The 13,588-nt window shown below is 41.7% G+C and overlaps 1 protein-coding gene across 3 annotated transcripts in view; it reads right to left on the bottom strand.

Moving 5' to 3' along the window:
* Positions 1 to 11,403: 11,403 nt before the first annotated feature.
* septin9b (septin 9b) overlaps positions 11,404 to 13,588 on the bottom strand; it is a 77,700-nt gene continuing 75,515 nt past the window's right edge. For all 3 annotated transcript variants that reach the window (XM_026170576.2, XM_026170577.2, XM_026170575.2), the window contains exon 11: positions 11,404 to 13,383. In XM_026170576.2, coding sequence (XP_026026361.2) covers positions 13,167 to 13,383 — 217 coding nt within the window. In that variant the 3' untranslated portion in view covers positions 11,404 to 13,166. The remainder of the gene's footprint in view (positions 13,384 to 13,588) is intronic.

Raw genomic sequence — 13,588 nt, 5'->3', positions numbered from 1 at the left:
TTGGAATGAAAAGTGAGAAAAGAAAGGACAAATCAAACCAGAAAGATGCTACTTTCTTACTAGCATGAAGCATCTGCCACACCAACATCTGTATGTGGTGCAGGCCAGCACGCCACTGCCACTCACCACGTGTAAGAGACTGTCGTCGCTGTGTGTTAATATGCATATGCATGTATTGTTGTGTGGCTATCACGAGTGGCTTTCTTACTTTGGTCATCAGTTCAGCGGAGTAGAGACCGAGGCTTCCTTGTTATTTTGAGGGTTCCTTCAAATTTGTATGTGCACGGGAGCATGGGGCGTGTGAATGGATGCGTGGGGTTGGCTATCAAATCACCGAAGTGTGTCATGAGAAATGTTGATGCACACACAGAGAGAAAACGAGAGCGAGGGAGGGCGAGAGAGAGGCCAAGCTACCTACTCCGACGTTTGCCTCCTGATTTCTCTTCCCTGTATCAACAGCCCAGTCAAAGCGCAGCCAGGGGGGAAATTAATTTCTTATTACCTGATTATATTATTGGGTTTCGCTTGGAGTGTCTGTTAAATATTCTATATCAGCATTCATGCTGGGTATAGCATGGTATAGAGGACTGTATTGTAAAGAAGGGCTATGGGCCGAGCGGGGCAGGCCAGCAGCACGAGCCTGAGTTTGGGGCTGTAATCGTCTGAGACATGCCTTCTCGTCCTGGGGAATAAAGACTGGCGGTGGCAATATGCTGGCAGAAAGCAATTTGCTCGAAAGCTATTCCCTCCACCGGACACACACACCCCTGCATGTGCACACTAAGTGCAAAGCCTAGCCGAGTTTCAGTCGGGTAAAGCACTCACCATCATACACATTTTCTGGCCCTCACTTGTACACATACACAACTACAAATACGTTTTTTTTTATTTTCATTTTTTTCAGTAAAATAAGTGTCATCCATCCAGCCCTCAAATTTGCCTTTACAGAGGATTTCAGACATGACCAGTAACTCGGTGCACTCTGGCATCTCCCCATGTTGCACAAACACTAACTGATAGTGGAATTTAGAGGTCATCACATGGAGAAAATGAAAAATAATACACAGAACACTGCAGCGGCAGCAGCCAACAGTATATAGACTAAAACAGATCGACATTTCGGGTGTAAATCAAGCTCTCATATATCCCGATAAGTCTTGGAGGAGGTACGGTAAACAAAATTGATCATTACAAAATTCATGAGGTCCAGAAATCCTAACTTGGGCCTCTTTCCTCCTGGAGGGCAATGTTATTATTTTTTACCTCATTCCTTGCAACAAATCTACACACCATGTGGCTCGAAGACTCAAGAAAAGGGCAAATTTGCATACCCTCCATAAGGAAGAAAATCTGATCATATAAATGTAAATAAGGTGAGCTTAACTTATATTTTCCTTGAGAAAAACTGTGAATTGATAACATGAGTGAGCAGCAGGCAAAGGAGCGGTGGATGGAGTGGAGAAGGTTCCAAGGTGCCTGTGGATCAGTATATATATTAATACTGGGGACCAACAGTAGGGAATTAGTTTGTTTTTGGAGGGGTTTTTGGCCTCAAATGCTACAGCTGTGGACAAACAGCACGAGGCAATGGTGCAACATCAGGAGCACAACCATGTGCCTTCTGAATGTTTTACTCTGATAGGCAGTTTTTTAATGTTGCATTATCATTTGTTCTTTAATCGGTCGAGTACTTATTCTGAAACATTAAATGTACTGTTACAAATAACACTAAATACTATATAACCCTACACTGTGCAGCAAATAAATAACTAATATACATCATTGCATTCAAAATGGTTCTTGGCTTGTGTTAAATCACAAAGCTTTGTTTCTTTGCATAACTTCTAATTGAAACTTACAGTGAGGTCAAATATTGTCTATAACCAACTGAGTAAAAAGCATCGGTCACTAAAACTGAAAACAATCAACCATAAACTACAATGACTGGCAGATAGATGGTGACAAGGGAGGCTGTAGCAGTTAGCTTTCTGCTAGGCTACAACACAACTAATTTGAGTCACTGAAGTGAACCTTTAGGGTTTTCCAATAGGTGGTAGTACCTAGTACCAGGTATTTTTTTAGCACATACTTGACCAGGGTTCGCCTTGACATCCTCCTTTGTCGTAGCGTTTATGTTGCATACAAATGACTAAAGCAGTTAATTTCACAGGCAGACAAGTAACAACCTCAAACAACCACTCACTAACCACTTTTTGCTAGGGACCGGTGGGGTGTGTGTGTGTGTGTGTGTGTGTGTGTGTGTCACCAACTCCACCTTCTGGGCAATGGCACACTGCCAAAGTGCTAGCTTTAACACCAGGCTTCATAAACCAGGATGACATCCTCTTGGTTATATCCATCTTTTATATACAATCTTTGCTTTAAACATTACTAATTCAGTTTTTGTTTAGTTTGGGTTTGGGTTTTTTTGGTGCTGCACAGTGCAACAGCCCCTTACCTACAATGTCTTCTGGACAGTATGTTGGCTCCTCCATGTTTTCCTCTCTCTGTCTTTTCCTGTGCATCTACAACTCCAGGTGTCCATGCTGTAAATTGACCTATTGATGTAGATTACTGTAGCTACTGAAACCAATATGCTTTCAATATACTAGAAAAAGGGAAAACACAGTGCCACAGTGGTTAGCACTGATACCTTATAGCAAGAAGGTCCTGGGTATGAACCTCCCAAAGACATGCAGCTAGAGGGATTAGCTTAATTGGTGATTCTAAAATGCCTGTAGATGTAAATGTGAGCATGAATGGTTGTCCGGGTGCGACCTGCCCAGGGTGCAAGCAGCCTCTCGCCCTATGGTAGCTGGCTCCAGTTAAGTATTCTCTTAACCAAGGCTAAATCACTTCACTGTTTTATCAGCTCACTATATTTATGTAAAACTACATATAAATATTTTTTTTTATCTTTTAAAGTTTTGTCTTTCTTGTCCTTAAACTATATCTAAACAAATAGAGGTTTTTTTGCTGAGAACTAGACTTCTCCAATGACTTCTCATTGAGATCAACAAAAGCATCTGACTGCTTCATTTTAGTTAATATACTGTATTTGGCTGCAAGGCACAAATGCTTCCAGACTGAATGTAATTGTGACAGAGAAAAGTTCATGGCTGAGAAGACACAAGACAAGCATTCTATTAGTCTGCTCGGGGACACGCTGCTCTGCCTACAGAGAAAATGAAAGGACAATCTCTCTGGCTGTAGGCGCACCGTGGGCTCAAATCTGATTATGTTCCCCACCTATTGTGACTCAGAATTTGATCTTTTCATTTCTGTCAAACAAACAATCTAATTTTCTTCTTATTTTGACATACAATGAAAACATTAGACGTATGCAACATACTCTAAGAGCAACACAAGAAGAAGAAAAAAAACAAAACAGGTTTGGGCTTTCATTTTCTCTCTGAGCAGTACGAGCTACAGACCAACACAATGTGATTCATATTATCTTGACCTCGAAGGGGGTTTCATTACAGTGAGACTGCGAGGATGCCAACTCGGTCAATGGTGCATGAAACTGCCTCCTTTTATTGGCATGGCATTCAATCAGCTCCTCTTGGGTATATGTCCTTGGCTTTGCAGTGGGGCCACCTATAATAGCGCTCCATGCACCTGCCCACATCTTACTACCCCTTTTAATGCCTTTCCCCCGCAACCGCACTTCCATTCCTGCATAAATATAATCAGCCCTGTCAAGAAAACCAGAACCACTTGCTCTCTTCCTCTATTGTTTCTGATGGTTTATGCAGAGCAACCAACGCTTTCTCCTCTCAATTCCTCCCCATGTCTTTGAATTCAACCAGAGCTGGCTCGATGCCAGCAGATCCTCCCCCAGCGTTCCTGCTTGCACTGTTTAACCCTACAGCATGCCCACCTGCCTATACATCACCCCTCTTTCATCTCTTGGACAACTATCACCCTCAACTAGTAATAGCAAAAGGAGAATAAAGCAGGGGAAAGATGCCGTTTAGGAATTTATCCATTCAGACTAACAGTAACAAGGATTCAGGTAATTATTCATGCAACTGTAGGTTTGTTGCAATCATTGTAAGACCAAACTGAAGAACTATAACTGTAGGTCTAGGTGACTTCTGTCACAGCAACAACTTATTTCTCTGAAAAGCTGAAAATGTTCTGGGGAAGCAACGTTTTGTCTGTCACCCAGTCCACAGGGAACAGTCTATCTGCTACAGAGTGGAGGGATGGCCACACGACAAGCCATTTTATTACACAGACACCGGGTTTACTGTTTTCTCGCAGCAGCCTGGCAGCGGTTGGTGGAAATACAACTGACTTGGCATGCCAAAGTACCTTGAAGGCTGGTCTATATTTCATTGTCAATTGCTTTGGTTATCATGCAGTGTGCATTCATTCACATTCTGCATCAGTGTGAGCTTTAAATTATGTGCCAGTCAGTCAGCCCCATTAAACCCCAAAGCAGTCCCTGGGCAGCCCTTTCGTCTCCTCTATTTGTTCCCCACTGCAGCACTAAACAGCAGCTCCCACAACACTGACTCCAGCTAAACAACCTTTGCATCCCTGGAGAGGTATACTTTTTCTTGTCTCATCTACACTGGTGACTTTAATGAAATGTGCAGCTGTCTTTAAATCAAAACACGACCAATTTGCATACGGACCGGGACGGGACAGTGGACACTCCCCTCCGTCCTGACCACGTCAGAGCTGGCTGCGATCTAAGCAGATGAGCACTCTGATGTCTGAGCAGTATGAAGGAGACAGCGAGGAGGGGTTGGAGGAGGAGGAGCAGGAGACATAGAAGGTGTGGATGGGGGGTGAGGGGAGGGAGAGGTGGAGTAGGAGGGGCGGGAACATGGCTGGAAACAAGAAAAATCTAAATTAAACAAACAGATGGATGTGGCACATTTGCATACATCAACAATAAACAGGGGTACTATGCTTCATGTCCAGCAGGGCTCAAGGGTAAACCGGGCAGAGGATTACAGAGAGCGCTGGTCTGTGTACACGTATTTGTTTTGGTGTAAATAAGTTTGCCGAATCTAAAGGTGCTGATTAGCCCGGGGTGAGCTGGATGCCACGCAAAACAACTGTCAGCATGCACAGCTTTAATAAATGCAAACGAACAGCGAATTAATTACCGGCAAATTACCTTGCATCGATTACTCTGAAGGCGCTGCGGAGCGAAGCAGGGGATGTGGGAGCTGGGCAACGGGTAGCAGCCTTTTGTTTTGGGTGTTTTGCGGCTGAGGACTGAGGAACAGGCAGAAATAAGAGAGTTCTCTCCTGTTGTGTGTGTGCATGTGTGTGTGTGTATAAGTAGCTGTGAAGGAGACTGGCTGAGGAAAGATGTGTGTGTGTGTGTGTGTGTGTGTGTGTGTGTGTGTGTGTGTGTGTGTGTGTGTGTCTGTGTGTGTGTCTGTGTGTGTGTGTGTGTGATTTTGGGACTGAGACAAGCAAGCAAAGTAGCCACTAGTGCCTCACCAGTGCAGACGGGCGTTGGCTCGCTCAATGACAAACTTACCAGGCAGATGGTAAACTGGCTGAGTGGAAGTCTATGTGGTTGGCGTGCTGGTTGTCTGGCTAGACCGGTGGCTCATTGGCTGTCTGGCTGGAAGAACTCTGCCTGGTAACGACGGAGCCAGTGAAGGAACAAGGAAGCCTGTGTTTTTGAACCCTGCTTTTCTTCTCTCTGTTCCTTCTCTAAATCTGGCTTTGACTCTTCTTTGTTATTTAGTATTTGTTTACACACAAAAGTATATCCTGTCGTGTGGAAAAGGCGGAACGGTGTCTTATCTTTGTTGTTAAATGATCAACATGCAACGTAACCCACCTGTCTGTGTTCCTACCAACGGGCACTAGTGATGTGCCGCATTAGAGCAGTATGGCTGTGGATGAAGTGCAGTGATATATTAGGTGATATGATCCAGCTGAGACACATTATGTACCTGCTCTTAGAGTTGGTGGGAGTTTCTATATTTCTAAAACACTGTGATGGAGGGGAGTCTGGCTGCCATTTGCTTTATCAGAATTAATCAGTTCAGAGTTACAGTGAAGCCTTTTTTTTTTTTCATCCCTCTGAAAGAGCTCTCAATTATTATCCAGCCTCACTGAAAAAAAGGCACACATTCATACCTTGTCAAACTCCAGCTGCCCCATCACCGCCGTCAATCCAGCCGACACTTCATCAGTGAGGCACAAGCCCAGCCGGCCACCTGCAGATGGGCCGCTCGCTGACTGAGAGAAAGCAGGAAAACATATTTCACCATCACTTGCTGTCAAATTTAAACACACATCAGATCTGCTTTGGTTGATCTTACATAGCTTCAAACGATGCCGTGTAGCTAGTGTTGTCGAAAGCCTAATTAATTCAGGCCTCCCACAGCTTTACAATGTGACACTACACGTTGGCTCGTTGCCTGAACTGAGCATTGGTTGTCTGCAAAAACACAATGTAACTCAATATGTGTTGCATCAGCTATCCGCGGAAAATACTCAGAAACATAAAGCAGCCCCAGGGGCTGTCTCTGCTGTTCTTGTGACTTATTTGTTAGGAAACAAAGCCTGTGATGAGCGATGGCGGTGATGATGATGATGATGAGTCAGAAGTCTTTCTGAAGTGCTGAGCAGGACGTTTCCAGCAATCAGTGCCAGCAATGAGCTTTGTTTGTTCAGATGATCAGAAACATCCTGAGCTGCCATTCAGTAAAGACTGTGGTAAGCTCCTGACACCAGATAACAAACGAACAGATGAAGGCACGAGGGCAGTCCAGAATCTATACATTTCAGTATAGATTCAGTAAATATGGTTAGTATATTGCAGTTATGGGGTGGCTGTAGCTCAGAAGGTAGAGCAGGTCATCTACTGATCGTAAGGTTAGTGGTTCGATCCCTGGCTCCAGTCTACATGTTAGGTAGAAACAGTACTTGTGTGATTGGATGAATGTGGCATGTTGTATAGAGCACTTTGAATACTCCAGGAGAGTAGAAAAGTGCTATATAAGAATCAGTCCATTTACCAATACTTATTCAAAATCATAATATACATTTCTACTAAAACAGACATTACATTAAATGAGAAATGCAGACCGGCAAGTAACAGGGAGCAATAAGGATATCCTCAGCTAAGCATTTTATATAATAGTATAATACAATACAAATAAGTAGAGCAAAGTCAGGTTTTATAAATTCCCCACGGATACAGAAACAAAAACAAAACAACCTTGTAAGCTGGATGTGTAAAAGTGAGTTGACTTACCTATCCATTCACTAATCTCTCAGTTTAGTTTTATTCTTTATTTTTACCAGGACCATGCATAAGAAAAGTGACTCTCATAACAACAACATTTGCTACTACCTAATTTCAGACCCTAGGCAGGCACAGCATTTCACAAAGCTAGGTCGCTGGATAACCCTCGTGCAGCCAGTTAGCATAATTGAAATGACACAGATAAATATATATATTTCTGTTTTGTACAAAGCTTATGTATTTTGGTTCAAATGATCCTTATATCAGTGTATGAAATAGTCTAATCACAAACAGTACAGCAGAAGTCTACTTTTATTTATGTCTGTTGCACATACAATGGCGCAAATGTATAAATTAGATGGTTGGCAAAACTTAAGATGGAAAAGAGAAATAAATAAAAACATACCTGATGCAGAAACTCCCTTTTTTCTTTTTTTCAGTGACAAGACTTCAGATGAAATTCCTCCCTCTCCTCCCACATCCTGCCACTCTTCCTCTCAACCTCCGAACCAACCAGGCCACAACAGTGTTTCGGTCATTATTAACACCATGTTTTCGTCATCTTACTCATATTTTGAAAAGAAGTTGGCAAAAGTTTTAATCCACCTGCACCAAACTGCATTAGCAACATTCAGTTTCTCTTGTCATTAGTGCCAACAGCTAACCGTGCTAACGTTGGGTTTGCCTGCTAGCGGCACTCCTGCAGTAATGCAGTGGGAGAGGAGGGCAGCTGTCCTCCTGTCTCCAAGGCTGTCATACAAACATTGCTGGAGAACTGCACCTATCAATAGCCACAAAGGAGAAAAACAGCTGTGTGCAGCAGCAGCACTTTGGTAATGTGTTTGCACTATACAATATAAAATATGTATCATGGACCTCATTGGATATTGATAATTTCCACTCCCAAAAGAGCAGAGACAGGCCTTTTTTTGCTTGTTTATGCTGGTGAATTTGAGATCAAAACACAAAACAGTGATAAAAACCTACTTTGATTTCATAATATTTATTATAGGCACACAGAACATGTAAGATATATCTCATAAAAATATCCCAAAATTGAATGTATATATCCTAAAGTATCATCAGCACAGTGAAATGATTGGTTCCTTTCCATTAACATATATTGCTCTGTGTGTTATGTTTTCATGCTGGTTTCTTAATCCTGATGAAGGCCATGTGGTGAAACATATCAGCTTGTTAAAGTGCAGATGCTTCTAGCAAGGCACTTGGCATTGCCAAGTTGTTTATATCTTTGGCTTAGACAGTCTATTTCTGTGACATAAAATAACCAGCTTGGCTTCACAGCAAATCTGCTCTGGTGTCATTAAATGTAAACACTCTGCTTTACACTTGCTTAGTAACTGCTGCTTAGTGATTCTGAAAGTTTAGTTTTAGGCAGTCTGTGAAAGGCCACCTCTTGCCCACTTTATTGCTCTGATGTACGATTTCCACTGGAACGGCTAACTGTAGGAGACGAACGGCAGCAGTGAGAAAGTACAGATGTCAGTTTATATGCACCAATAAATTGGTCTGCCTCTGCTAGCCAGTGAATCTGGCACTGTCATAGCAGTGTCAGAGATGTCATTATCACTCACCTTCATGGCTCTGGGTGGCTGCCAGGGAAACTGTTTAGACAGAGGTGTCAAAGTTACGCGAGTTTTCAGTAGATACTGATCTTTCTGCAAATTTCATTGTCTCTCACCTTCACATTTGTCATTTGTCACCAGAGCGGCGTCGTCCTCGGCAAAGAGGACTTTCAAACCGAGGACTGAATCTAACACAAGAGACGGCTGCAAAAGCCCCAGCAGGAGCTGCAACGTGTGAAAGGATGACAATGACCTTCGACAAGCAACGGTGTCAACACGTTACAATCGACAGAATAGTTGAGAAAGTGTGAAAGGAGGTGTAAATGAAAAGCCCTATTAAACCGGTGCTATGTGGGCATGGTGTGATGCCGCTGCAAAGACATATTTCCTCTCAGTTGGATTTGTTTTGTGAATGCGGTGCTTGATGGTCAGTATATTACATGATTGAAAGCTATTAGGAACTGCACTCAGAAAAGGAAATTATTTCTTTTTGTCAGTACCTTTATCATAACATCGCAATGACTGACTCGGCTCAGAAAGCATATGTGCGACCTGGTGTGCTTTATATCCACCAGAAAAAAGTTAGTCATTTAGAGATTACTTCATTAACAACACTCAGTGTCATTTCTTCAATTTAAATAGAGTTTTTTGATTTTTTTTATTCTTGCTTTGCACAGTTTGATAAGTGAAAAACAGTAACAACAGTACAACAATATAACAATATAGTTAGTGATATATTTAACTCTGACTTCAGAACTGCCGCAGGGTCAACAAGGTGCCAGAAATATTCTTCAGAGATTTTGATTCATAGTCACGTGACATCACCTCGTGGTTACTGCAGATTTGGCTGCACATCCATAATATAAATCTCTTGTCCCAACACATCCCAAAGCTGGATTGAGGTCTGGTGACTGTGGAGGCCATTTGAGTACAGTGAACTCGTTATCATGTTCAAAACCAGTTTAAGATGGCTTGAGCTTTGTGATGTGGTGTCTTATCCTGCTGGAAGCAGCCATCAAAAGATGGATACACTGTGGTTGCAAAGGGATGATTAGCAACAAAACTCAGGCCGTGGCTTTAGACAATGCTCATCATTTTGCCCTAAAGGTCTAAAGTGTACTAAGAAAATACCTCCCACACCATTACACCACCACAACCCCGAACCACTGATACAAGATAGGCTGGATTCATGCTTTCATGTTGCTTATGTCAAATTCTGACCCTACCATCAGTGTCGTAGCAGAAATCAAGACTCATGAGACCAAGCAAACTTTTTCCATCTCCTTATGTCCAATTTTGATGGGCCCATGTGAAATGCAGCTTTAGTTTCCAGTTCTTAGCTGACAGAAATGTTACCCAGGGTGGTCTGCTACCGAAGCCCATCTGCTTCAAAGGTTTAGAGATGCTCTACTGCTTGCCTTGGTTCTATCAGCTCAAAGTAGCCTGGTTGATCTTGAGTTAACAACGTATTATTGATAGGGATTACAAAGAAAGTGCATATTTCTCCTATACTGGCGTCTCCCCTCTTCTTCTCTTGGCTCCCTGTTAAATTCAGAATTGAATTCAAAATCCTTCTGCTCACATATTAGGACTTGACTTATGAGGCTCCATCTTATCCTAAAAATCTCATCGTACCATATCACCCCAATAGAGCACTTCGCTCTCAGACTGCTGGCTTACTTGTGCTTCCTGAGGGGATTTAAAAGTAAAATGAGAAGCAGCTTTCAGGCTCCTCTTCTGTGGAACCAGTTCCCAGTTTGGATTCAGGAGACAGACACCCTCTCTACTTTTAAGATTAGGCTCAAAACTTTCAATTCTGATAAAGCTTAAAGTTATGGCTCGATCGGATTACCCCGAGTCCTCACTTTGTTACACACCATTAGGCCTTGGCTGCTGGGGGCTTCTCATGATGCCCTGAGTTTTTCATCTTCACTCAACGATCGCTGACTCTGGAGGTCTGTTCCTGCCTTCCTAAATGGGAGTTTTTCCTTCCCACTGTCGCCAAGTTCTTGCTCTTACGGGATCACCTGATTGTTGGGATTTCTTTCTATAATTATGAATGGGGATTATGCACCATATAAATAAATAAAACTGAACTGAATTAAACGGCTGTACCCAAAATAAGTTTTGCTCAATTAACTTTTGACTTTCATTTAACTGATTGGGGGGGAAAAGATCTGCCTTCAAAAACCAGGTATATGAGGTGTAGTCTTAAATATGAAAAAAAGGAGTACCGTAATTGTCGGGCTATAAGCCGCTACTTTTTGCACAAGCTTTGAACCCTGCGGCTTTTAGTCAGGTGCGGCTAATGTATGTACAAAACAGGATTTTCCCCTGATTTTAGCTTGTGCAGCTAATATTCAGGTGCGCTTTGTAGTCCGGGAAATACGGTAAACTGAAATTAGAATTTTTGAAATGATTATCCTTTTAACCGTAGGCGGTAAGTGATGAGATACTAGCATGCTGTGAGGAGTGTAAACACTGTGAGGACTGGGCCATTCATTTCATTTTTGAAAAGCAAAGTAAAAAATGACCTCTACCCTTCTTCATTTGTACATTTTGGAGAGAAAAAATAAACAACTATTAAACAATAAAAATATCAATCTTTATTCTTTGAGATAGCATATCAAAGATAAACCTTGATCTATAATACCATGACAAATTACACAAGAACTATACAACGGTAAACAGTGTAACCCAATAACTTTCTCTTGATAAACAATAGTTTTGTTTTTCTTTTCTTTACTCTTAAGTAATGAAAATATCTTTGACTTCAATTATACTGTTGACTCTCTTTTGGAAATTAGAATGGTATATTTAGATGTAGTCTCTATAAAATATCCCATGAGCTTTTAAAAATACTTCCCCCCCCCAAAGAATATAATCACGTGATGTATATCATATGATATGACAGGCAACATTTAGAGGTATCATTTCAGGCTTTTAGGTACAAATTGTTCTGCCACAACTGCGAGGGACATCTGCCTCTGATGAAATGATGTAAGCTTGCAATGTAAAAGTCACCGTCTTCCCATTATTTGTTGGCATGACTGATTGTAAATAATAAAATTCAATGTACAAAATGATCAATTCTTGGAAAGTTACTGGTTGCCAGGTATGGTAAAGTCTCACAAACAGCGTACAAAATACTGCATGATACAAAAAACCCAAACATATTCTAAATCTAAATTATCATCACTGGTTAAGACCTGCAACAAACCGGAAGCCAACAGCTGGAATCAACGATGAATTAAAGTGATTACATTAAACACACACATAAATACCTATTGATAAAATCAGATCTATACTGTATACTGTATGTGCTTCTCTTTAGAAAAGAAAATGGACTTTTATTTGGTCAGAAAAAAAAGGACAAAACGGCTGCATGGGATAACAGTTGCACCCCCATCTTACACAATAAAATTAGAACATTAGCAATTAAAATACAACAGTAAAAGAGCAATGCAAAATGACTGTATTACACAACATTGGCATTATATGGAAAGAGACAATATTGTTTGGCAAAAAAAGGGGGGAGGGTTTTAAAAAACATCCTAAAAACACTGGAAAATTACAAGACTCGTTGTTTCCAAAAGCTACTCCACACTGCTACCGCTTGTCTGTTTAATTCTACAATGCGGAGGTGTCAACAATATCTTTACTTTCTCTGTAACACTATAAGCCTAACCTACATATCCCTACTTAACCCTAGCGACTATACAATACTATACACCACAACACAAGTCTTACTGGGTCAGTGGCACTAAGTTAGGTGTAGTTTAGAGCTAATCTACTGGCATCTCAAAAGCTCTACTGTACTCTGCAACATGACATTTCTCCTCATCCGTGCAGCCTTGGCTCGCCAACACTTCTGTCGACCCATAATTTCGATTATCTGTGTGTGTGGATGACTTCTGTGGATTTCTGTAAACAATCCTGAATGTAGATTGGACTTGACAGTTATCATGACGGGAAAACGAACTAAAAGAAAGTAAGAAAGAAATAGATCACTGTATGATATTGTGGCCCACAGCGAGGATGTGATTTTGCTTTCAACTGTAATGATGTAAAAAGATGAGAAAACAGCTCCATGGATGGAAAAATGTAGGAATTTACTCTCCGCTCTGTTTCTTGTAACTTCCTGATAAATTAAAAGATGTAGTTAGGTAGTCCTTCTTGGTAATAAAAATGATCTTCACAGCATGAATGCGTGTGTGTGTGTGTGTGTGTGTTTGTGTACATCTGGGCTTGTTTTTGTAAACAGAATATATGCAAGAGAGTGTACGCTTTGTGCCAAGCTGTGTCCTGATATCATAAATTGGCAATTTGGCTCCACATTAGACCCTCTACATCTCGTGGGACAAGGCTTCGTGCTGAGCAGCGACTCCGTTTGGCTGCGGGGTGGCGGGCTGCTCCTCGGGCTGGCCATTGGCCTTTGGCTGAACAGCAGGATGGTCAGGCGGGTTAGAGGTGAAAAGGATGTTGGATTCATTTAACCGGCGAACACGATATGTCTCATAGTGGATGCTGCATGTGATGTCTTTGATGTTCTGCATATGTGTCCTGAAAACAAGACGAAGAAGAGAGTATTACATCTAATGAGAAAATACCGCAAAGCAAGCTTAACAGGAAATGCCTACAACAGGTATCACTCTATATTTATGGTCATGTGTTGTGGAAACAATCGCATGTATTTGCATACTGTGTGCGAGGAGTCAGTCCTACACTAACAAGCTTAAATGCACAGATTCATTGGAAGAACCTGAGT

Source organism: Astatotilapia calliptera, chromosome 6 (genome assembly GCF_964374335.1).
Source record: "Astatotilapia calliptera chromosome 6, fAstCal68.1, whole genome shotgun sequence".
NCBI classification, from domain to species: Eukaryota; Metazoa; Chordata; class Actinopteri; order Cichliformes; family Cichlidae; genus Astatotilapia; species Astatotilapia calliptera.
This window is presented reverse-complemented; position numbering and strand designations above follow the sequence as displayed.